General features: G+C 39.2%; 4 protein-coding genes and 1 non-coding gene across 5 annotated transcripts; all 5 read right to left on the minus strand.

The window, feature by feature from the left end:
• Positions 1 to 105: 105 nt before the first annotated feature.
• Positions 106 to 2,975, minus strand: LOC139943131 (uncharacterized). The gene has a single exon (XM_071939949.1). It carries the CDS (start codon positions 2,900 to 2,902, stop codon positions 1,598 to 1,600), a length of 1,305 nt encoding a protein of 434 aa, XP_071796050.1. The 5' UTR covers positions 2,903 to 2,975; the 3' UTR covers positions 106 to 1,597.
• A 4,922-nt stretch (positions 2,976 to 7,897) lies between these two features.
• Positions 7,898 to 9,582, minus strand: LOC139943146 (uncharacterized). Its single transcript, XM_071939963.1, has one exon. The coding sequence runs from the start codon at positions 8,552 to 8,554 to the stop codon at positions 8,072 to 8,074; it is 483 nt and encodes a 160-aa protein (XP_071796064.1). The 5' UTR covers positions 8,555 to 9,582; the 3' UTR covers positions 7,898 to 8,071.
• LOC139943405 (uncharacterized) lies at positions 9,446 to 10,519 on the minus strand. The gene is made up of 2 exons (XM_071940217.1): positions 10,436 to 10,519; positions 9,446 to 10,333 (listed from the first exon to the last, which is right to left on the minus strand). The coding sequence occupies exons 1-2, from the start codon at positions 10,517 to 10,519 to the stop codon at positions 9,446 to 9,448; spliced, it is 972 nt and encodes a 323-aa protein (XP_071796318.1).
• Positions 10,520 to 17,439: 6,920 nt separating this feature from the next.
• LOC139943242 (uncharacterized) lies at positions 17,440 to 19,250 on the minus strand. The gene has a single exon (XM_071940064.1). The coding sequence runs from the start codon at positions 19,248 to 19,250 to the stop codon at positions 17,937 to 17,939; it is 1,314 nt and encodes a 437-aa protein (XP_071796165.1). The 3' UTR covers positions 17,440 to 17,936.
• Positions 19,251 to 21,229: 1,979 nt separating this feature from the next.
• Trnap-agg (transfer RNA proline (anticodon AGG)) lies at positions 21,230 to 21,303 on the minus strand. Its single transcript has one exon. It is a non-coding gene; the product is annotated as a tRNA-Pro (tRNA).
• Between the last annotated feature and the right edge of the window lie 2,716 nt (positions 21,304 to 24,019).

A 24,019-nucleotide genomic window follows, 5' to 3' on the forward strand; every position in this document is an offset into this window, starting at 1 on the left:
TACACGTGAACTCAAAAAGATAGTCCTTTGTCGACAGAATTACAATTTAGTCGACTGACGTAGTTTGTTGGTAAAAACGTATATTTTTTGCAAATCTGTGGGATTTATAATGTTTCACAAGGCAGTCCTCTAGACATTTTTGATTCAAAACTCAATAGAGAATTGTTTTTTTAAGCTTGAAATGCATTTCAATCATGAAGTCATACAGCATTATGTACAATTATTAATTTGCAAAAGTGATGTAACCGCTAAATAAACACAAGTATCGATGATGCTGAAAGGTTTAGTCAAATAGCATCTTTAATGAAAAGTAGCGGGTCAGAAGATAAATTTAAAACTTTATCTATGGATTTTTTACATCGAGATTGATTATTTAAAAAAATAGTGAGTTGTGAATGTTCTGTATTGTTGGATGGAGTTTGAACTGAGCCCAAATTTGTTTCATAGACCTTATGCACATGACGTCATTTCAGTAGGGCGCCCTCACCTAGAGGTCAAAAGGAGGTTGTTCGTTGGCCAATACTGTGTGCAGCACGTACAAATCCGTGCGTCTCGATGGTTTCGTCACCGTTTTTCCTCTAAGATGGCGGCTGGATGATGTCAATGCATAATGTCTATTCCGCTGTGCAATGACACAGAACCTTTACATTTATTTCTTGGCTTTTGAGATGTCGTTGTTGAATTCGCATAAAAAGGAACTTCGTTTTGGTTAACGTCGATATTAGAAACAAACATAATATTTACAATTGATGTGAGGACGTACCATCACATGCTGTTATCCTTAAACGCGTTCATATACCATCACCATAGGCTACGTGTAGTTTATTTACATTAAAAAAAAATTATATACCATTTTGTTAACGGTGTAAACTTTAGTCCTCCAAATATCGTAATCATCCTAAATATTATTTGTATGAAAAGATTGTTATCAAAACGCAGCCCAAACCAAAGCTATAAATTGCAAACCACGGTCCGCGTTCTTGCCTTATACTTGTACCGTCACTCGTTCACAGCTACATGGTATTTAAAGAAGTTTTCTCGATTTGGTTGACTGATATGTGTCTTGAAATCCACTGAGAACAATGCAAATGACTGTCCTTAAAAATGGATGATGTAATTGACGTTTCTATTGTAGATATTTGGAGGTGTAAATGTTATCAAAGTATTCTGTGTATAATCCGCACTCCTATTCAGTTAATAACTGCCATTATACCATTATGAACACTGCACACCAAACTGGGGTGTCAAAAGTTGACACCAAGCGTGTTGTCACATAGATTCCGAATAGAGAATCAAAGTAATCACCATATGAGAGTGTAGCCTCGAATACTGCCACTATACCATTATAATGTATCCTGCACAAACTGGGGATTCAAAGTTGACACCAAGCGTGTTGTCTCATGTAGATTCCCGAATAGAGAATCAAAGTAATCACAATTGGAGACGCCAATTTAAGTGTTTTCGCAGGAATTAGTGTTATTTAAACACCACATTGTGTATATTCATATTCCTTGTTGTTTGTTTAATCTTAATGTGACAACACCCATGGGTCAAATTTAAATACCCAGTTTTTGCAATGTATATGGTACTCATGTGTCTAATTGTTAATGTTCTGATACTGCTTCTCAGCTGAACTCTTTGGCACTCTGACCGCTTCATAGCTGGTGTTGGTGCTGCCCTCTGGACGAGCGTAGTCATCCTCTGGACTGTCATGCTCTACTTCAACTGGTTGGTAGTAGGTATGTTGTGCGGAAATTGTCTCTTCAATCGTAGTGGGTTCCGTGTATACGCGATTCTTGTCCTCCGTTGGCTGCAGCTCCATGTAGGGATCAGCTTGGATGACTCGAGGTTCTTTCTCAGAGGTGAGTTTTTTTATCAAACGGTTCTGTCTGATAATACGAAGGATGAGAATGATGATGATCACAAAGAATGTAACAGCGAGGACTAAGACAACAATGAAAGCTACAATCCATGGAGTTGAAGATGGGGCTGCACCAGACGAGCTTGGGCTAGACACAGTTGAGGAGGTTGAAGTAACCTCGTTCTCTGTGGTTAGAGTAGGATTTCCAGTCGATGGTCCCGTTGATTCTGCTGTAGATGATGTTGACGTGGATGATGTTGTGGGTTCTGTCGTGGGTATTGTCACGGTGTTCCTCACTGTAATTGGTCCGATTTGACATGTACGTGTACGACCAGCGAAATACATTGATGATATGAAGCATTCGAATTCAACACCGTTATCAATAACATCCACTGTCAAATCTAATGTCCTAACGACTGTATCGCTATCATCGTTGGTTACTGATGCCCAGTTGGTGTATCTAGAAGTCTGTATAGTGGGATTGATCGTCATTGTGACTGTTCCGTGACTGCTCTCAGATGAACAACTCATATCTAACTCTGTCCCAGCGTCTACTGTAATGGGTCCAGCAGGAGAGCACATAGGGAAGGACGCACTGGGGAAGTATAACACTGAAAGTGTTACACTGGATGAGGCTACGATGGTGTGGCCTCCGGTCGGTATTGGGTAAACGACATTACACACATATTCATCAGTATCGGCCCTCTGCACATTGGTGATGTTAAAGTCTTGAACAACTGTATGAGTATTCGCACCCGATGTACCGAAGATGAATCGTCCATCGTTGTTAAAAACAGTGGATCTATCCCATCTTAGGGTCTCTATAGGGTCCTCAGTCCTCCACTCCACGATATGATCCGACACGAGGTTTGTAGCGGTACACCTCATATCAACCTGCCCGCCCTCCTTACCATCAGCCTCTGGTGTTAAGATCACCGCAGACACTGTTGGTTGAGCAGTGACAACCATCAGGAATCCGCCTGCATCAAGTGAACACCAAACACACACCATCAAAACATACATCGAGATTCTTCCACCCATCGTATTGAATCTGAGTTTAAGTTGCGTTTAAATCATTCCTTGAGAAGACGGATTTAGGATGGAAATGAATGAAGTAGAATGATCCTACGTTCACACACAACTCAATGTAATAGTGATTTAATGTACATTTAACGATACATGGGTGTACTTCCTTATGCTGAGCACGGCACGCCAATGAACTTCAACAATAACACAATTCTGGGTTTTCATTTTTACGGCAACAGGTTTAACAATAAGGGTCACAATGTCGCAGTTCAACTGATTCGATAATACCCTTTTACCAACAGAAAATATGACGTATTTCTTGCCATTAATGTAATTTTCTTAATATTAGTAGGATGGTTTGAAACAGAAGAATCAAGTCAAACAGTTTGACAAATGTTGCCCTTTTAAACCTTTTTTTTTTACGGTCTTTTAGTCGCTTTGATGTGTGAGAATTGGTTTGCCAAAGAACTTATTTAAATTCTTACTGATGGCTCTCAATAAAGGTGACCTGTTTTGGGGAAAAAATATTGTGACGTCATAGATTGCCCAAGGTAGCACGAAACTGATTTGGAAAGTATCTGATTGTTCAGTTCTGGGTATAGGTGTATTCCGTCTACAACGCCACCAACGGTGCTAATGGTCTAGTGTCCTTTATTGTCTATGTTTAATACAGCATGCACAACTTGATCGAGGAAAACTGGTCATTCGGCCTCGAATCAAAAGTTTAAAAGTCTGTTAAAATCTGTCAGTATTATTTTTGGCAGAATAATTTTCCTAACTCATACAAAGTCCTCGATCTCGTTTTGGTATAACAAAAAATATGAATGGATACATTCGTTTTGTAGGAGGAATAATAAGTATACGTGTTGAGGCAATGAGGTCCGTTCTTTCCCGATTGAGATAACGTTTAAAATACACTTGTCATTAATTTATTCAAATCCAGCAGGTTCATTTATATAAACACAGTCTGATTGCAAACTGATAATCATTAATTAGGAATGCAAATTTATTCATATCAAGCAGGTTCATACATGTTCATGTTTTCCGATTACATTTATCTGACTCAAAATCTTGTTGCTTTATCATTATAAACCACAAGGGAAACTGACTGGGTAAATTTTAAAATGATTTTTGGGGTTGAACAAAGAATTGACTAGAGTGGGATTCGAACCAACGACCTCCGGCACGTTAATCCGGAGGTCGTTGGTTCGAATCCCACTCTAGTCAATTCTTTGTTCAACCCCAAAAATATTGTTAATATAAAATAATGTGTTATTTATTTACAGAAGTTTTAATTCAGAATGAATATTCACAAATCAGTAATCATAGCAAGCAGGTTTTTACAGTGTTGATGTAATCTGACTACAAAGAAAAATTCTTTTTTTTGTTCTGACTTTGTGTACTTTTATGATCAACCCTAAAAACGTGACGTGAGAATATATTAAAGGGGCTGTGTCGTCTTGCTCATAAAAGGCGTGTGGCTGTACATGGAACTCACACACAGTTACTGCACGTGCACACTCCCTCCGTATCACATCTATTTGGGCATAAAGACACAGCTCCTTTAACCTTAACTTGCACCAATCACATTGATTCAATGTTTAGCGTTACTGTAAAAACATACAATAACATGAACATAAATTTGACAAATTTTACTTTTTTTGACAATACTTTTTTTTTATAATCATGAATGCATTTGCAAATATTTTACAACGATCAGTACACGCCTTTGAATCGTATGGTATAATTTGTTTGTTTAAAGACACTGGACACTAGTGGTCATTGTCAAAGACCAGTCTTTTCACTTTGTGTATCTTAACATATGCATAAAATAACAAACCTCTGAAAATGTGAGCTCAATTGGTCGTCGAAGTTGCGAGATAATAATGAAAGAAAAACACCCTTGTCACACGAAGTTGTGTGCGTTTAGATGGTTGATTTTACAGCGTTACTGTAAAAACATACAATAACATGAACATAAGTTTGACAAATATAACTTTCATGGACAATACTTTTTTGTATAACCATAAATGCATTTTCAAATATTTTACAACGAGTGTACACGCCTTTGAATCGTGTGGAATAAAAACAAATTAATGATTTTGTTTTGAGGTGTACATGTATTTCAAAATAATATCAAAATCAATAACTATCGAATAGATCAATGATAGTTCATTGTTGTTGTCAGTAATTTATTCATATATATGAGGTTCATTTATGAAATCCATATAGGACAAAAGAAATTGCCCTCTCTTCCAAAAATGGACGTTTTTATTGTAGCTTTTAGGAGGTGTTGTGTACAAAGTACTCTGAAATTATCTGAACCTTTTGAGTGAGTGTCGTCTTGAATATTGTACCACTATGGTTTTTATGTACACTGCAACAACTGGGGTGTCAAATTGACACCAAGTGTTTAGTCACATAACGATACCAAGTAGAGAATCAAAGTAATCACAATAGGAGGTTAACGCCAATGTAAATTGTTTTCACAAAAATAAGTGTTTTTAAACGTATTGAATCTGAGTTAATTCAGTTGTTATTAAATCATTCCTGGAGAAGACGGTAAAGGATGGAAATACATGTATAATGTATAAGTATACTGATCCCACGTTCACACACAGCTCAATGTAGTAGTGATTTAATGTTTATTTAACGATGCATGGCTGACTTCCTTATACTGAGCACAACACGGCAATGAACTTCAACAATAAAACATTTCTGGGTTTTCATTTTTACGGCAACAAGTTCAACAATAAGGGTCACACGGTCCCAGTGAGTTCAACTAATTCTAGAACATGCACCAAACCACCAAAAACATAATTGACGTATTCCGTGTCATTATTATAACTTACTTAATATTAGTAGGATGGTTTGAAACCGAAGAATCAAGTCAAATAGTTTGATAAATGTTGCCATTTTAAACCGTTATTTTACAGTCCTCCAGTCGCTTTGATATGTGCGAACTTTTCGGTAATGAACTATAAACTTAAATTTTTACTGAGCACTCTCAAAGAGAGTGATCCATATTTATATGAGTATTGTGACGTCATAGATTGCCCAGAATATCACAAAACTAATTTTGGAAAAAGTCTAAGAGTTCAGTTCCGGGTACATGTACATGTATCTCATCACAAACACGTACTCCGCCAACGGTGCCAAAAAGGGTCCTAAATCCTGATTAATGTTTTTCTTTTCTTACAGAATGAACAGTTTGATGAAAAAGAAATGCCGTTCATTTGGCCTCAACAACAATTTTGAAGATTGTTAAAAATTGTTCATTATTAGCTCAAACAAAGTCCTCGGTCTTATTTTAAAATAACAAAATATAAGGAAGCAATTCCTTTTGTAGGAGGAGTGTTAACCATACGTGTTGGGGCAGTGAGGTCCGTACTTTCCTGAATGAGATGGACGTGTAAGATACCATGTATTGATGTCGGTCACTCGTCATTAGTTTATTCAAATCCAGCAGGCTCATAAATATTCATACAACTTGATTACAAACAGAAATCGTTTAAAAATGCTAATTTATTCATATCAGGCAGGTTCATACATATTATTTAAACAATCTGATTACAAATGAAAACACTTTTAAAAGTGCAAATGTATTCATATCAAGTAGGTATGTACATATTCATGTTTTCCGATTACATTTTATCTGACTCAAAATCTTATCAATATTTTTAATCTGAATTTTTTTAAAGCAATTTATATAGAAGCAGGTTTATACATAATCATATTCTAGTTCTAATTCCAAATGAATGTTCACTAAAAATACATGGTAGCGAGCAGGTTCTTACATTGTTGATGTAATCTGATTACAAAGGAATATTCGTTTTTGTTCTGACCGTGTTGACTACTTATGATCACAACCTAACAATGTGATGTGACAATAGATTAAAGGGGCTGTGTCGTCATGATCAAAGCAGGTCTGTGTCAGTACATGGAATTATAAACTCTCACAGTTTACTGCACGCGCGCCCTCCCTCCGTATCATGCCTATTTAGTCATGACACAGTCCCTTTAATATTAATATGCACCAGTCAAATTGACTAAATAAATTATATAGCGTTACTGTAAAAACATGCATGCAAGTGAACGTTACTTTGACAGCTGTAACGTCCTTAGATATAAAATTCTTATGAATTTTTAAACAATTCACGGTAGTATAAATGAACACACTTTAGGCCTATGTGTTTTTACGACGTTAGTTTATATTCTGTATCTTTTTAAACTGGATGCGTTTACATAAACAAAGTGAACATGTTTTTTAAAATACAACTTCAAAAGTTTGAACATAACATTGACATATGTTGCTTGGATGTTTACTGTTTTTGAATAATTGTAGATGCATTTGCTGACAACCTACATCAATTGATTATGCCTTTTAAATCTAACGTATAATTTGTCTTTTGCGATGTGCGTTTATTCTGTGTATTAAAATTAGATGCGTTTACATGAGCAAGGTTTTGTTTTTCCAAAATCTTAAAATCAGTAGAAAACGGTTTTATTCGAGGGAAACAATCCCCCAAAATAGCAAAGTTTCCAACCACAACGCTATTTGGAAGTTACATTTAGAGAGATAGTGAAGGGAAAACTAGGACGCCGTTTGAGAACATCCAGTGGCGATGATGTGGAGATGGGTATGGCAGTGGGTGTGGCAACGGGTGTGGTAGTGGGTGTGGAGATGGGTGTGACAAAGGGTGTGTCAATGGGTGTGGCAATTGGTAGCGCGTATTAAGAGATGAATACATACACCACCATTTGGCAAGGTGAATTATAAAATGCTGCAGTAGTTTGTTCCTATTCTTAATAATTTGTGCCGCTTTGCAATAGTTGTTTTATCCAAGAATCGTGTACTTATAAAGAGCTCCAATTATTACAAGTAACGTTGCAGTTCTTCTGTGGCTATTTTTTTTTTTAAGCAAGACACAGGAACAATACATTTGGATTTTTTTGTTTCGGAACATTGTAAAGAAAAATTATTTATGAGAAGGTTGTCTTTAAGTGTGTTGAAGAAATGATATGACAAACAAAATGGTTACCGATAATATAAACTCTCTAGTATGAGACAAGAGTAACCAAATTAAAAAATAGTAGCCTATATATGCAAAAGTTATACACCATTAATATATGTGATTTCGTCTCTCTAGAATGGTGCATCTTCTACATCATTGTCATGACTGTCTAATTGTTAATGTTCTGATACTGCTTCTCAGCTGAACTCTTTGGCACTCTGACCGCTTCATAGCTGGTGTTGGTGCTGCCCTCTGGACGAGCGTAGTCATACTCTGGGCTGTCATTCTCTACTTCAACTGGTTGGTAGTAGGTATCTTGGAATTGTCTCTTCTCTGTTGGAATTGTCTCTTCAGTCGTAGTGGGTTCCGTGTAGACGCGATTCTTGTCATCCGTTGGCTGCAGCTCCATGTAGGGATCAGGTTTGGTGACTCGAGGTTCTTTCTCAGTTCTCAGACTTTTTATCAGACGGTTCTTTCTGGCATCACGAAGGATGAGAATGATGATGATCACAAAGGATATAGCAGCGAGGATCACGAAAGCTACAATCCATGGAGTTGAAGATGGGGCTTGATCAGACGACCTTAGTCTAGACTCAGTTGTTATCTGTTCTGGGGTTATGGGTTTTGTCATGGTAGATGCCGCAGAGTACATCGAATTACTTTCGTTCTCTAATAATAATAATAATATGAACACTTATAGTGCGCCGGTATCCACCACAAGTGATGCTCATGGCGCAAGGAAGAAACACAAAAATAATGAAAAGCAGCTGTGAAAAAGTGGGTTTTGAGGGCCTCTTTGAACTTATGAATAGAGGACATGTTACGGATAATAAGAGGCAGATTATTCCAAAGTAAAGGACCAGCATGAGAAAAAGCCCTGTCACCCCAACTGTTGTGGGTGTGGGGAACAACCAGTAATGACGAAGTGGATGATCTAAGACATCTGGAAGGATTGTAACGGGTAATTAATTGACAATTATACTGAGGAGCAGAACCATGTAAAGAATGAAAAACAAGCAGAAGTAATTTGTTTTGAATGCGATATTGAACAGGGAGCCAGTGAAGTGCATTTAAAACCGGAGTGATATGGGTTCTCCTGGAGGACAAAGTGACCAGCCGAGCTGCAGTGTTTTGCAGTCGTTGCAAACGAGAGATTTGATTCTGTTGTAGAAGACAGAAGAGAGAATTACAATAATCAAACCGGGAAGAAATCAGAGCATGAACAATCTTTTCTGTGGTAGAACGAGTTAAGTATTGACGGATAAAGCCCAGATTTCTTAATTGATACCAAACTGATTTACATATGTTAGAAACCTGGTTAGACATAGACATAGCAGAGTCAAATGTAACACCTAGATTTTTACAGACTACAGAAGGCTTAATTTTACAATTACCAATGTTGATATGAGAGACTTTGACCTTGGCCAGATGAGCTACAGAACCAAGTAAAATCATTACAGATTTGTCATTGTTTAACTTGAGTGAATGGGATCCCATCCATTGTATGACATCAACTAAGCATGATTCTAGTTTGTGGATGGCACTAGTTCTCTGTAGATGGAGTAGGATTTCCAGTCGAGGGTTCTGTTGATCCTAATGTAGATGATGCTATGGATGATGTTGTGGGTTCTGTCATGGGTATTGTCACGGTGTTCCTCACTCTAATTGGTCCGATGTGACATGTATGTTGCATACCATCGAAATACATTGATGATATGAAGCATTCGAATGCAACACCATTATCAGTACCATCCACTGTCAAATCTAATGTCCTTACGACTGTATCGCTATCATCGTTGATTACTGATGCCCAGTTGGTATATCTAGAAGTCTGTATAGTGGGAATGATCGTCATTGTGACTGTTCCGTGACTGCTCTCAGATGAACACCTCATATCTAACTCTGTCCCAGCGTCTACTGCAATGGGTCCAGCAGGAGAGCACATAGGGAAGGACGCACTGGGGAAGTATAACACTGAAAGTGTTTCACTGGATGTGGCTACGATGGTGTTGCCTCCACCCGGTAATGGGTCTTTGACATTACACACATATTCATCAGTATCGGCCCTCTGCACATTGGTGATGGTAAAGTCTTGAACAACTGTTTGAGTATTTACACTCGATGTACGGAAGATGAATCGTCCATTTCTATTATAAACAGAGATTTCACCCCATCTCAAGCTCTGGTATGGGTCCTCAGTTGCCCACTCCACGATATGATCCGACTCAAGGTTTGTAGCGGTACACTTCATATCAACCTGCCTGCCCTCCTTACGATCAGGCTCTGGTGTTAAGATCTCAGCATACGCTGTTGGTTGAGCAGTGACAACCACCAGGAACCCGCCTGCATCAAGTGAACACCAAACACACACCATCAAAACATACATCGAGATCCTTCCATCCATCGTATTGAATCTGAGTTTATGAAGTTGCTATTAAATCATTCCTGGAGAAGACGGGTAAAGGATGGAAATGCATGAAGTAGAATGATCCCACGTTCACACACAGCTCAATGTAATAGTGATTTAATGTACGTTTAACGATAAATGGTTGTCCTTCATTGTACTGAGCATCACACGCCAATGAACTTCAACAATAACACTATTCTCGGTTTTCATTTTACGGCAACAAGTTTAAAGTCACATGGGAATAAAATTTTTTTTCCTTCAAACATAAGAGTATATGCTTACGAACAATAAAACAATTTTTTTTAGTAAATGTTTGTCACGATTTATATGTTTAAAAGATATATAAAGTTGTTGCTGACTCCACCTACCCCTTTTGTGACGTCAATCGAGGCAGACTTTGCCTGCAATGCGTATAGTAAACACACGTGCAAAGTACATGTACGTCCAAGTCGTGAGTTGGTACGTTTCAAAAAGTGTTTTTCTGCATTCAGCAGCAATACACCTGGTCGGCATTGCCGGAAAAAAACAATTTTTTTTTTTAAACGTACAAACTCACGAATTGTGTTTACTCTACGCATTACAGGCAAAGTCTGCCTCGATTGACGTCACGAACAGCGCCCTCTCGGGTCGGGGTCTACTCTTAAATTTGTAAATAACATAAGAACTGATTTTTTAAAACCTTAGTTAACTGTTTATTCACATTCCACTCATCAAAACACATATATTAGTGACAAAAGCTTTATTTTGAAAAAATACCACTTCCAGGTGACTTTAACACTAAGGGTCACAAGGTCGCAGTTCAACTGATTCATGAACATGCCCCAAACCAACAGAATAAATGACGTATTATTCAACATAATTTGTTTTCATCCTCTTCATATTAGTAGGATGGTTTAAAACAGAATAACCAAGTCAAATATAGTTTGACAATTGTTGCCACTTTGAACCATTATTTAACAGGCTTTCAGTCGCTTGTGCGATTATTTTTTTTGTCAAGAACTTATTTAAATTCTCACTGAGCGCTCTCAAAGAGTGTGTTCCATGTTTGGACGAGGATCGTGACGTCATAGATTTCCCAGGTCAGCACAAAACTGTTTTGGAAAATGACTGATAGATCAGTTCAGGGTATAGATGTATCCCATCTATAAATCACAAACACGCCACCAACGGTGCCTTCATTTTAAAGACACTGGGCACTTTTAGTAAATGTCAAAGACCAGTCTTCTCACGTGTATCTCAACATGCACAAATTAACAAACCTGCGAAAATTCGAACTCAAATGGTCGTCGAAGTTGCGAGATAATAATGGAAGAAAAAACACCCTTGTCACACGAAGTTGTGTGGTTTCAGATGCTTGATTTCGGTGACTCAAAATCTAGTTCTGAGGTCTCGAAATCAAATTCAATTATTTAGTGGAAAATTACTTCTTTCTCGAAAGGTACGTTACTTAGAGGGAGCCGTTTCTCGCAATGTTGTATACTATCAACAGCTCTCAAATGCTTGTTACCACGTAAGTTTTTATGCTAACATTTATTTTGAGTAATTACCAATAGTGCCCAGTGCTTTTAACACAGAAACATATTTTAGTAAACATTCTTCAGAGCAGTACTGAGTGTTATTAATTTAGCTGTCATTCAAAACGAATACAATGATCACACTAGACATACCGATTATGTAACCACTTAATACTCAGTACTTTCCCGAGTTCTGTGAACAAATTCACAGGCATAGTACTCAGGTGGGATTCGAACCCACGACCCTTGCAATTCTAGAGCAGTGTCATACCAACTAGATCACCGAGATTGCCCGGTAGCTAGAGGACATGCCGTTCGAATCATGTGTAAAGCAGCGGGCACTCCAACGAATTAAAATAATATGTTAAATTTGCATCGGGCATAAAGAAAGTTAATTTTGGTTTCACCCATACACACCGAGAAAACATTATTATCCTTTTCCAATAAATCTCCTCTGTCGTATAATCTGTATTTGTGTCTCTTCAGTTGTTTTTCTCCGCCATTAGATTTATTTAACTTTAAGAAGTTGCAATTAGTCGGTTTGTGGTCGTGCTAAGGTTCTACAGTATTTCAATGCCATGATATTGGCGAGTTGCAGAACGTTGTTCATAAATAACTGCAGTTCTAGATTCAGTTGAACTGTGACATTATAATTCCCTTTGTCAAACATGTCTGGATAAAATGAAATTCATAAGTTGTGTTATTGTTGAAGTTCATTGGCGCGTAGTGCTCAGTAAGAAAAAGTACAACCAAGTCGACTTATGTACATTAAATCACCATTACATTGAGCTGTGTGTGAACGTGGGATCATTCTACTTCATGCATTTCCATCCTTTACCCGTCGTCTCCAGAAATGATTTAATAGCAACTTAATAAACTCAGATTCAATACGATGGATGGAAGGATCTCGATGTATGTTTTGCTGGTGTGTGTTTGGTGTTCACTTGATGCAGGCGGATTCCTGATGGTTGTCACTGCTGAACCAACAGCGTATGCGGAGATCTTAACACCAGAGGCTGATCGTAAGGAGGGCGGGCAGGTTGATATGAAGTGTACAGCTACAAACCTCGAGTCGCATCATATCATGGAGTGGAGGACTGTGGACCCAGACACGACCCTGAGATGGGGTGAGACCACTTATCAAAACGTGAATGGGCGATTCATCTTCGTTACATCGGTAGGTGTGAATACTCAAACAGTTGTTGAAGACTTTACCATCACCGATGTGCAGAGGGCCGATACTGATCAATATGTGTGTATTGTCAATGACCCAATACCGACCGGAGGCAACGACATCGTAGCCAGATCCAATGTAACACTTTCAGTGTTATACTTCCCCAGTGCGTCCTTCCCTATGTGCTCTCCTGCTGGACCCATTACAGTAGACGCTGGGACAGAGTTAGATATGAGATGTTCATCTGAGAGCAGTCATGGAACAGTCACAATGACGATTAATCCCACTATACAGACTTCTAGATACACCACATGGACATCAGTAATCAACGATGATCACGATACAGTCGTAAGGACATTAGATTTGACGGTGGATGATGCTGATACCGGTGTTGCATTCGAATGCTTCATATCATCAATGTACTTCGCTGGTATGCAACGTCCTTGTCAAATCGGACCAATTACAGTGAGGAACACCGTGACAATACCCATGACAGAACCCACGACATCATCCACATCAACATCATCTACAGCAGGATCAACGAGACCTTCGATTGAAAATCCTACTTTAACCACAGAAAACGAGGTTGCTTCAACCTCCTCCTCTACATCTACTCAATCTACGTCCGCGACTCCGTCCAGTCCTGCCGTCATTGCCGGAGCAGTCGTAGGGGGAGTCGCTGCATTTCTTCTCCTTGTAATCCTGATCCTTGTTTGCCGCAAACGATGCTCCGGCAACTCGGATCCCAAACCGGAACAGTTCAATGCAGACATCAACCCAACAAATACTGACTTGACACTAGATAGACTTGAGCAGTCTCAGGTCAGTTTCAACGAGTATGGAGATCTTGACTCAATACAACATGGATTACAGGATAATATCATATATGTCTCATCCCCGAGCCCAATATCCGGACCAGGTGAGTCTTATGCTGGCACTTTGTCGGTACAAACAGCTGAGACGATTGATCCAAATCTAATATATGCAAAACCATTCCGTACCAAAACTCAAAAGACTGAACGTGAACTGAAGAAGCAACAGTCAGACCCCAACGATAACCCTACAACTGATCAGAGTTACAACAATCCTGCATTTGATTCTAATGTCTCTGGTGGAACAACAGCGCCCTATTGGGACGACTCACCCACTCCCACACCGGCGGCATCGGTTAGACCAACTCGACCTAGTAAACCCACACCCTATAAACCCAACCCGTCACAGCGTAACACATTGGGTAGGCTTACCCGTAATGACAATCCTGTAATTGAGTCAAGTGTGTCTGATGGAACAACATCGCCCTCTGGAGTCGACTTATCCACATCCATCAAACCGATAGCATTAGTCAGACCAACTCGACCTAGTAAGCCCAGACCCTATAAGCCCAAGCCAGCAGAGCGTATGAGTGACGCCCCGAGTACCCACAATGACCAGATCGTACCTTCTTCCCCACCCCTAACAAGCGTCAATGACGGTACCCCTAGCCTGGAAAACACCGACGATTCACCTTATGCCCAAACCTCCATACCTATGAGGCAGCAGAGTAGTCATGGCAACCCAGCATCTGAGGATCACATTGTCTATGCTGATTTGGATTTGCAACCAGACGAGATTCAAGATGGCGGACACCACCCTCAACCAGCATCTGATGAAGCAGTGCTGTACTCGAGCGTTGTGATAAACTAACATTGATGTATTTGATAGGTATCATAGGATGAGAAAGACGCTGCCCTTCTCCTTGTCACCTGGGCCCAATTTCATAGAATTGCTTAGAACAAAAACATTGCTTAGCATGAAGTTTCTTCCTTGATTAAAACAGAACTACCAACCAAATTTCTATTTGTTGCATATCGCTTGTTTACTGGTATTCAGCTGTTGTTTGCTTATCCTGAAAATCACATGGAAATTTGGTTGGTAATCCTGTTTGTATCCAGGAAGAAATATCATGCTTAGCAAATTGTTGTGCTTAGCAGCTCTACGAAATTGGGTCCAGGCCCGGTATTCTCTCCCAATATAATCCACGCACCTTCTCCTAATGCTTATCAGCTCTTATTTATCCCTTGATTAACCTTCAAATAATTTTGTTCTACAAGTCAAGTTGGCCTCATCGCTTTTTAAATGAACATGCATCAATTTTAGAAACATGAGTTTTCAACTTTTGAATTAAAAACATTTTTAAGAGATGTTATTTTGTTATCGAGCTATTATACTACCACGGTCTTGAGATCCTATTTGTTAGCCAAGAAATTTTCTTGTACACACTTTATAAATAAGGACACATTTTCACATTAAACATGAATTTGGTTTTACATTGTACCGAAAACCAAAAATCATAAACTTGTTGTCCTTTTGATAAACCTTGTCTTGCTAAAAAGAAAAATCTAATACAGAAACAAAACTAATATTATAAAAAAAAATGTAATTTACGTTTACGATTAAAAGGCGTGTACAAACACTTTGTGTGAATTGATTGCAAATGCATCCTTAATTATTCAGAAGAAAATTAATATCCAAAAAAGTTACCTGTCAAAGTTATATGTTTTATGAACGATATATTTTTACATTAACGCTAAAATGAAGTCGGTGTGATCGGTGTTTGCTTAGATTAAAGGGACCGTGTCGTCATGACCAATGATACGGAGTAGGGAAGGCGCGCCTGCAGTAACTGGTTGATAGATCATAGTTCCATGTACAGCAATGGCCTGCTTTGACCATGACGACACAGCCCCTTTAATCTATTTTCACGTCACACTTTTAGGTTTTGATAAAAAAAATAAAAAGTCAGAACACAAAAAGAATAATTTATTTGTACTCAGATTGCATCAACAGTGTAAGAACCTGCTCGACATGATGCATTTTTTAGTGAATATTCATTTGGAATTAGGATAAATGATTATGTCTGAACCTGCTTAAGTAAATGAACTACTTAAACAACATTTCAGATTAAAAATAACAACAAGATTTTGATTAAGATAAATGTAATTGGAAAATATGAAAATGTACGTATACCTGCTTGTTATTAATAAATTTTGCATTTAAAAAATGTGGTATATTAAAATTCTGCTACAGAATTATGTATAATTTCATTTGTTATATTAAAATACAATCGAGGACTTGTATGAGCTAGAATAGAAAATACTATGCTAAAATACTGAACCAGATGTTGGTTGAGGACAATGAACGGCACTTGATCAAGTTTTTTCATTCTGTATCTAAAAGGATTAATAATCAGGATTTGTGACCCTGTTGGCACCGTTGGTGGCGTGTTTGTGATTTATTGATGGGATACATCTATACCCTGAACTGAACTATCTGACATTTTCCTAACTAGTTTTGTGCTACCCTGGGCAATCTATAACGTCACAATCCTCGTTCAAATATGGGTCACACTCTGGGAGAGCGCTCAGTGAAATTTTGAATAAATTCTTTAACAAGCAATATCTCACCTACCTGTAATTCTTAAAGCAACTAAAAGGACTGTAAAAGAGAAACATTTGTAGAACCAATATTTGATTTGATTCTCTAATTTCGAACAATCCTCCTAGTTATATAATGATATATATGCATATCCAGCATATTATTCTGAGGCTGGATTTGTTGACCGTCCTGTTGTATTTCTCTCAGTAACAGCTTTGTGTACAACACTCCCATAGGCTGCAATAGGAGACTTTTGGGACGCTTGGTGGCAGCAGACTTACCAGGTAAATTTCATTGTTCTTGGTAGTGTGCGCGTGCTCAGAGCTACGTAAACAATGGAAATTTACCTGGTAAGTCCTGCCACCTAGCGCCTCAAAGTCTCCCATTGAGGGAGTCTTTAGAGTATGAAGACCTTCTCTGAAGACGGTTGGAACTCAGCCCTAAACGACTCACAAGACTCCCCACTTTACTCGGACTCGGTCTCGAGGATTGAGGTCTCGATTACAAGACTTGTGTACGAGGCTAGGTCATTTGCTTGTCACAATAAACTTGTTTGCGTCATTTATTGCAGGGGATTCCCTTCTTGTTGTACATAGGCAACGCGGTGTTTACATGCTGACAAGTTATGACTACAGCTGAACATGTTTCTATACTGTTTTTGATGTGTTCGGGAACACCCAAACACTTATTGTTAGGTGTTCAGACTTCAGCCGAACACTTTGTTTTTGTTCGAGTTTTCTTTTTTAGATGTTCGACCAGCAGGCGATGCGTGTTGGGCAATGACGCCGTTATTTTCCTGATCGAGAGATGGACGTTTAAGATACCACGTGGTTATATCAATCAGTCGTCATTAATTTATTCAAGCCAGTTCATACATATTCATACATCTGATTACAAGAGAACAAACATTTAAAAATGCAAATTTAATCATATCAAGCAAGTTCATACTAAATAATTATTTCCGATTACAAATTTTTTCATGACTCAAAATCCTGCTGGTTTTTTCTATTCTAAAAACGATGTTAGCATAGAAGCAGGTTCATACATAATCATATATTCTTATTCCAAATGAATATTCACTTAAAATATATAACAGCGAGCAGGTTCTAATTGATGTAATCTGAGTACGAAGGATATTTTTTTTCTATTTGAGCATATTCTTAATAATTTGTGACGCTTTTGCAATAGTTGTTTTATCCAAGAATCGTGTTTTATAAAGAGCTTCAATTATAACGTGTCACGCTGCAGTTTTTCTGTGGTTATTGTTTGAAAGCAATATTATAAAAAATGGATCGATATGAAAAGTATTTTTAAATTGTGTTGAAGAAATTTTATGGCAAAATAATTAATTAACGATCTTTTTTTTTAGGTCTCATATGTATGTGGTACAAGATTAACCCAATTAAAAAATAATATAGCTGCAATAGTTAAACACCCTCAATCACTCCATTGATACGAGTAATTTCGTCTGTCTAGAATCTTGCATCTTCTACACCATTATGTTGTGCAGGTATATCATGGATGTCTAATTGTTAATGTTCTGATACTGCTTCTCAGCTGAACTCTTTGGCACTCTGACCGCTTCATAGCTGGTGTTGGTGCTGCCCTCAGGACGAGCGTAGTCATACTCTGGGCTGCCATTCTCTACTTCAACTGGTTGGTAGTAGGTATCTTGATTTGGAATTGTCTCTTCAGTCGTAGTGGGTTCCATGTAGACGCGATTCTTGTCCTCCGTTGGCTGCAGCTCCATGTAGGGATCAGCTTGGGTGACTCGAGGTTCTTTCTCAGAGGTGAATCTTTTTATCAGACGGTTCTTTCTGACGTCACGAAGGATGAGAATGATGATGATGATGATGACAAAGAATGTAACAGCGAGGACTACGACAACTATAAAAGCTACAATCAATGGAGTTGAAGATGAAGCTGCATCAGATGATCTTGGGCTGGACTCAGTTGAAGAGGTTGAAGTAACTTCAATCTCTGTAGTTGGAGTAGGATTTCCAGTCGATGGTCTCGTTGATCCTGCTGTAGATGATGTTGACGTAGATGATGTTGTGGGTTCTGTCATGGGTAATGTCACGGTGTTCCTCACTGTAATTGGTCCGATTTGACATGTACGTTGCATACCATCGAAATACATTGATGATATGACGCAATCGAATGCAACACCATTATCAGCATCATCCACTGTCAAATCTAATGTCCTTACGACTGTATCGCTATCATCGTTGAGAACTGATGTCCAGTTGGTGTATCTAGAAGTCTGTATAGTGGGATTGATCGTCATTGTGACTGTTCCGTGACTGCTCTCAGATGAACACCTCATATCTAACTCTGTCCCAGCGTCTACTGTAATGGGTCCAGCAGGAGAGCACATAGGGAAGGACGCACTGGGGAAGTATAACACTGAAAGTGTTACACTGGATTCGGCTACGATGGTGTTGCCTCCACCCTGTATTGGGTCATTGACGTTACACACATATTCATCAGTATCGGCCCTCTGCACATCGGTGATGATAAAATCTTGAACAAATGTTTGAAAAGCTATATCTACCGATGTATCGAAGATGAATCGTCCATTGTTATTATTAACAGTGACTTGACCCCATCTCAGGGTCGTGTATGGGTCCTCAGTCTCCCACGCCACGATGTGATCCGACTCGAGGTTTGTAGCGGTACACCTCATATCAACCTGCCCGCCCTCCTTACGATCAGCCTCTGGTGTTAAGATCTCCGCATACGCTGTTGGTTGAGCAGTGACAACCATCAGGAATCCGCCTGCATCAAGTGAACACCAAACACACACCAGCAAAACATACATCGAGATTCTTCCACCCATCGTATTGAATCTGAGCTTATTAAGTTGCGTTTAAATCATTCCTTGAGAAGACGGATTTAGGATGGAAATGCATGAAGTAGAATGATCCCACGTTCACACACAGCTCAATGTAATAGTGATTTAATGTACACGTATTAAACGACTTTGATGCAGTTCCTTATGTTAAGCACCACACACCAATGATCTTCAACAATAAACTCCAGGTTTTCATTTTTACGGAAACAAGTTTAACAATAAGGGTCACAATGTCGCAGTTCAACTGATTCTAGAACATACCCCAAACCACCAAATAAATGACATATTCCTCAACATCTCTTCATTATCATCATAAAACAGAATAATCAAGACAAACTATAGTTTGACAATTGTTGCCATTTTAAACCGTGCGATTTTACAGTCTTACAGTCGCTTGGATATGTGAGAATTGGTTTGTCAACGAACTTATTTAAATTTTTACTTAACGCTCTCAAAGAGTGTGATCCATGTAGTTTGGATTAGGATTGTGACGTCATAGACTGCCAAGGGTAGCACACAGCTGATTTGGGAAATTTCTGATAGTTCAGTTTCAGGGTATAGATGTTGCCCAGGAGAAAATCATAAATACGTACGCCACCAAAGGTGCCATTAGCGTCCTAAATCGTGATAATATTTGCCTTCTTTTTGAAGACACTGGTCGAAGACCAGTCTTCTCACGCGTATCGCAACATGCACAAAACAACAAACCTGTGTGAAAATTCGAACTCAAATGGTCTTCGAAGTTGCGAGATAATAATGGAAGAAAAAGCACCCTTGTCACACGAAGTTGTGTGCTGTCAGATGCTTGATTTTGGTACCTCAAAATCTAATTCTGAGGTCTTGAAATCAGAATCAAACATTTTATACTGGAAAATTACTTCTTTCTCGAAAAATACGTTACTCAGATGGAGCCGTTTCTCACAATGTTTTATATTATCAACAGCTCTCCATTGATTGTTACCAAATAAGTTTTTATGCTAACAATGATTTTGAGTAATTACCAATAGTGTCCAGTGCATTTAATTCAGACAAATATTTTAGTAAACATTCTTCAGAGCGGTATGAGTGTTATTAATTTAGCTGTCATTCAAAAAATGACCACACTAGATTGGGATATTGGATAGAGGGCGCACTCTGCCGCTGTGTTAACGTTACGATATGTGCCAAACCTTAAAGGAAACGTTGCCTTGGATCGGTCGAGTTGGTCTTTGAAATGCGTTTGTAACCGTTTGTTATAAAATTGATATGGTTAGAAAGATGTTGTAAAAGTAGAATACAATGATCTACACAAATATGCCTCAAAATTGCGTGATTTTCGTTTTACCACGTCGACTAACACGGTCGGCCATTTATGGGAGTGAAAAAGTTGACTCCCATAAATGGCCGACCGTGTTAATTCGCGACGTAAAATGAAAACCGTGCAATTTTTTGTGATACTTGTGTGGATCATTATATTCTACTTTTAAAACATCTTTTCAACCATATACATTTCATAACAAAAGGTTTCAAACGCTTTTTTTATTGACCAACTCGTCCGATCCAAGGCAACGTGTTCCTTTAACACTGATAGAAAATTTGGGGAGGGGAATTTTGCATCAGAAGCAAACCACGATAAGGCACAATTTCACGATTCGGTGGAATTGACTCGATGGCGAATCAATTATCTAAATGACATTATTGGTTGTACATAGTGTAATTAAAGACATAAACAATACCTTGTTTGCTTGAGGGCCTACTGTTGGAAAACGTTCACGTTGCACACTTCCATTAACTGAAATGAGGGGAAAAGGTAACAGTTTTTCTTTCTGCTGGCGAACTACATAGTTCTAATCTGCGTGTGTACAAGTTTCTTTGCTGATTGAAGTAAATACCATTCGTTTTGGTATTACCCATAATATACACAGATTGTGTAACCACTTAATACTCAGTACTTTCCCGGGTTCTGTGAACAAAGTCACAGGCATAGTACTCAGGTGGGATTCGAACCCACGACCTTTGCAATCCTAGAGCAGTGTCATACCGACTAGACCACAGAGATTGCCCGGTAGCTAGAGGACATGCAGTTCGAATCATATGTGGTAGCGGCGGGCACTCCAACGAATTTATAGATGTTAAATTTGCATCGGGTATGAAGAAAATTAATTTTGGTCTCACCCATACACACCGAGAAAATATTATTAATTTTTTCCAATAAATCTCCTCTGTCGTATAATCTTACTGTGTTGGCATCTCTTCAAATGTTTCTTTCAACCATTATTTGTTTGGAACTTTAAGAAGTTGCAATCAGTCGGTTTGTAGTCGTGCTAAGGTTCTGCAGTATTTCAATGTCATGCTATGTGTGAGTTGCAGTATGGTTGTTCATAAATAACTGCAGTTCTAGATTCAGTTGAACTATGACGTTATAATCCTTTTTGTCAAACATGTCTGGATAAAATGAAATTCATGAATTGTGTTATTGTTGAAGTTCATTGGCGCGTAGTTATAGCAGGAGGAAGTACAAACCAAGTCGACTTCATCGTTAAATACATGTACATTAAATCACTGTTACATTGAGCTGTATGTGAACGTGGGATCATTCTACTTCATGCATTTCCATCCTTTACCCGTCGTCTCCAGGAATGATTTAATAGCAACTTAATAAACTCAGATTCAATACGATGGATGGAAGGATCTCGATGTATGTTTTGCTGGTGTGTGTTTGGTGTTCACTTGATGCAGGCGGATTCCTGATGGTTGTCACTGCTGAACCAACAGCGTATGCGGAGATCTTAACACCAGAGGCCGATCGTAAGGAGGGCGGGCAGGTTGATATGAGGTGTATCGCTACAAACCTTGAGTCGGATCAAATCGTGGAGTGGATGACTGAGGACCCAATACAGACCCTGAGATTTGGTGAATTCACTGTTAATAATAACAATGGACGATTCATCTTCGGTACATCGGGGGTGAATACCAAAACAGTTGTTCAAGACTTTACCATCACCGATGTGCAGAGGGCCGATACTGATGAATATGTGTGTAATGTCAATTACCCGATACCGACCGGAGGCAACGACATCGTAGCCACATCCAGTGTAACACTTTCAGTGTTATACTTCCCCAATGCGTCCTTCCCTGTGTGCTCTCCTGCTGGACCCATTAAAGTAGACGCTGGGACAGAGTTAGATATGAGTTGTTTATCTGAGAGAAGTCACGGAACAGTCACAATGACGATCAATCCCACTATACAGACTTCTAGATATAGCAACTGGATATCAGTTATCAACGATGATAACGATACAGTCTTAAGGACATTAGATTTGACAGTGGATAATGCTGATAATGGTGTTTCATTCGAATGCTTCATATCATCAATGTATTTCGATGGCATGCAACATACATGTAAAATCGGACCAATTATAGTGAGGAACACCGTGACAATACCCATGACAGAACCCACAACATCATCCACGTCAACATCATCTACAGCAGGATCAACGAGACCTTCGATTGAAAATCCTACTCCAACCACAGAGAACGAGGTTACTTCAACCTCCTCCTCTACATCTACTCAATCTACGTCCACGCCTTCGTTCAGTCTTGCCGCCATTGCCGGAGCAGTCGCTGGGGGAGTCGCTGCATTTCTTCTCCTCGTAATCCTGATCCTTATTTGCTGTAAACGGCGCTCCGGCAACTCGGATCCCAAATCGGAACAGTTCAATGCAGACATCAACCCAACAAATGCTGACTTAACACTAGATAGACTTGAGCAGTCTCAGGTCAGTTTCAACGAGTATGGCGATCTTGACTCAATACAACATGGATTACAGGATAATATCATATATGTCTCATCCCCGAGCCCAATATCCGGACCAGGTGAGTCTTATGCTGGCACTTTGCCGGTACAAACAGCTGAGACGATTGATCCAAGTCTAATTTATGCAAAACCAATCCGTACCAAAACTCAAAAGACTGAACGTGAACTGAAGAAGCAACAGTCAGACCCCAACGATAACCCTACAACTGATCAGAGTTACAACAATCCTGCATTTGATTCTAATGTCTCTGGTGGAACAACAGCGCCCTATTGGGACGACTCACCCACTCCCACACCGGCGGCATCGGTTAGACCAACTCGACCTAGTAAACCCACACCCTATAAACCCAACCCGTCACAGCGTAACACATTGGGTAAGCCTACCCGTAATGACAATCCCGTAATTGAGTCAAGTGTCTCTGATGGACCAGCATCGCCCCCTGGAGTCGACTTATCCACATCCATCAAACCGATTGCATTAGTCAGACCAACTCGACCTAGTAAGCCCAGACCCTATAAGCCCAAGCAAGCAGAGCGTATGAGTGACGCCCCGAGTACCCACAACGACCGGATGCCACCCTCTCCCCCACCCCTAACAAGCGTCAATGACGGTACCCCTAGCCTGGAAACCACCGACGATTCTCCTTACGCACAAGACTCCGCACCAATGAGGCAGCAGAGTAGTCATGGCAACCCAGCATCTGAGGATCACATTGTCTATGCTGATTTGGATTTGCAATCAGACGAGATTCAAGATGGCGGACACCACCCTCAACCAGCTTCTGACGCAGTGTTGTACTCGAGCGTTGTGATAAACTAACAATGATCTATTTGATAGGTATCATAGGATGAGAAAGACGCTGCCCTTCTCCTTGCCCTTCTCTATTTCATAGAGATGCTAAGAACAACAAAATTGCTTAGCATGAAATGTCTTCCTTGACTACCAACCAAATTTCTA

This window comes from Asterias amurensis, chromosome 10, assembly GCF_032118995.1.
Source record: "Asterias amurensis chromosome 10, ASM3211899v1".
Lineage (NCBI taxonomy): Eukaryota > Metazoa > Echinodermata > Asteroidea > Forcipulatida > Asteriidae > Asterias > Asterias amurensis.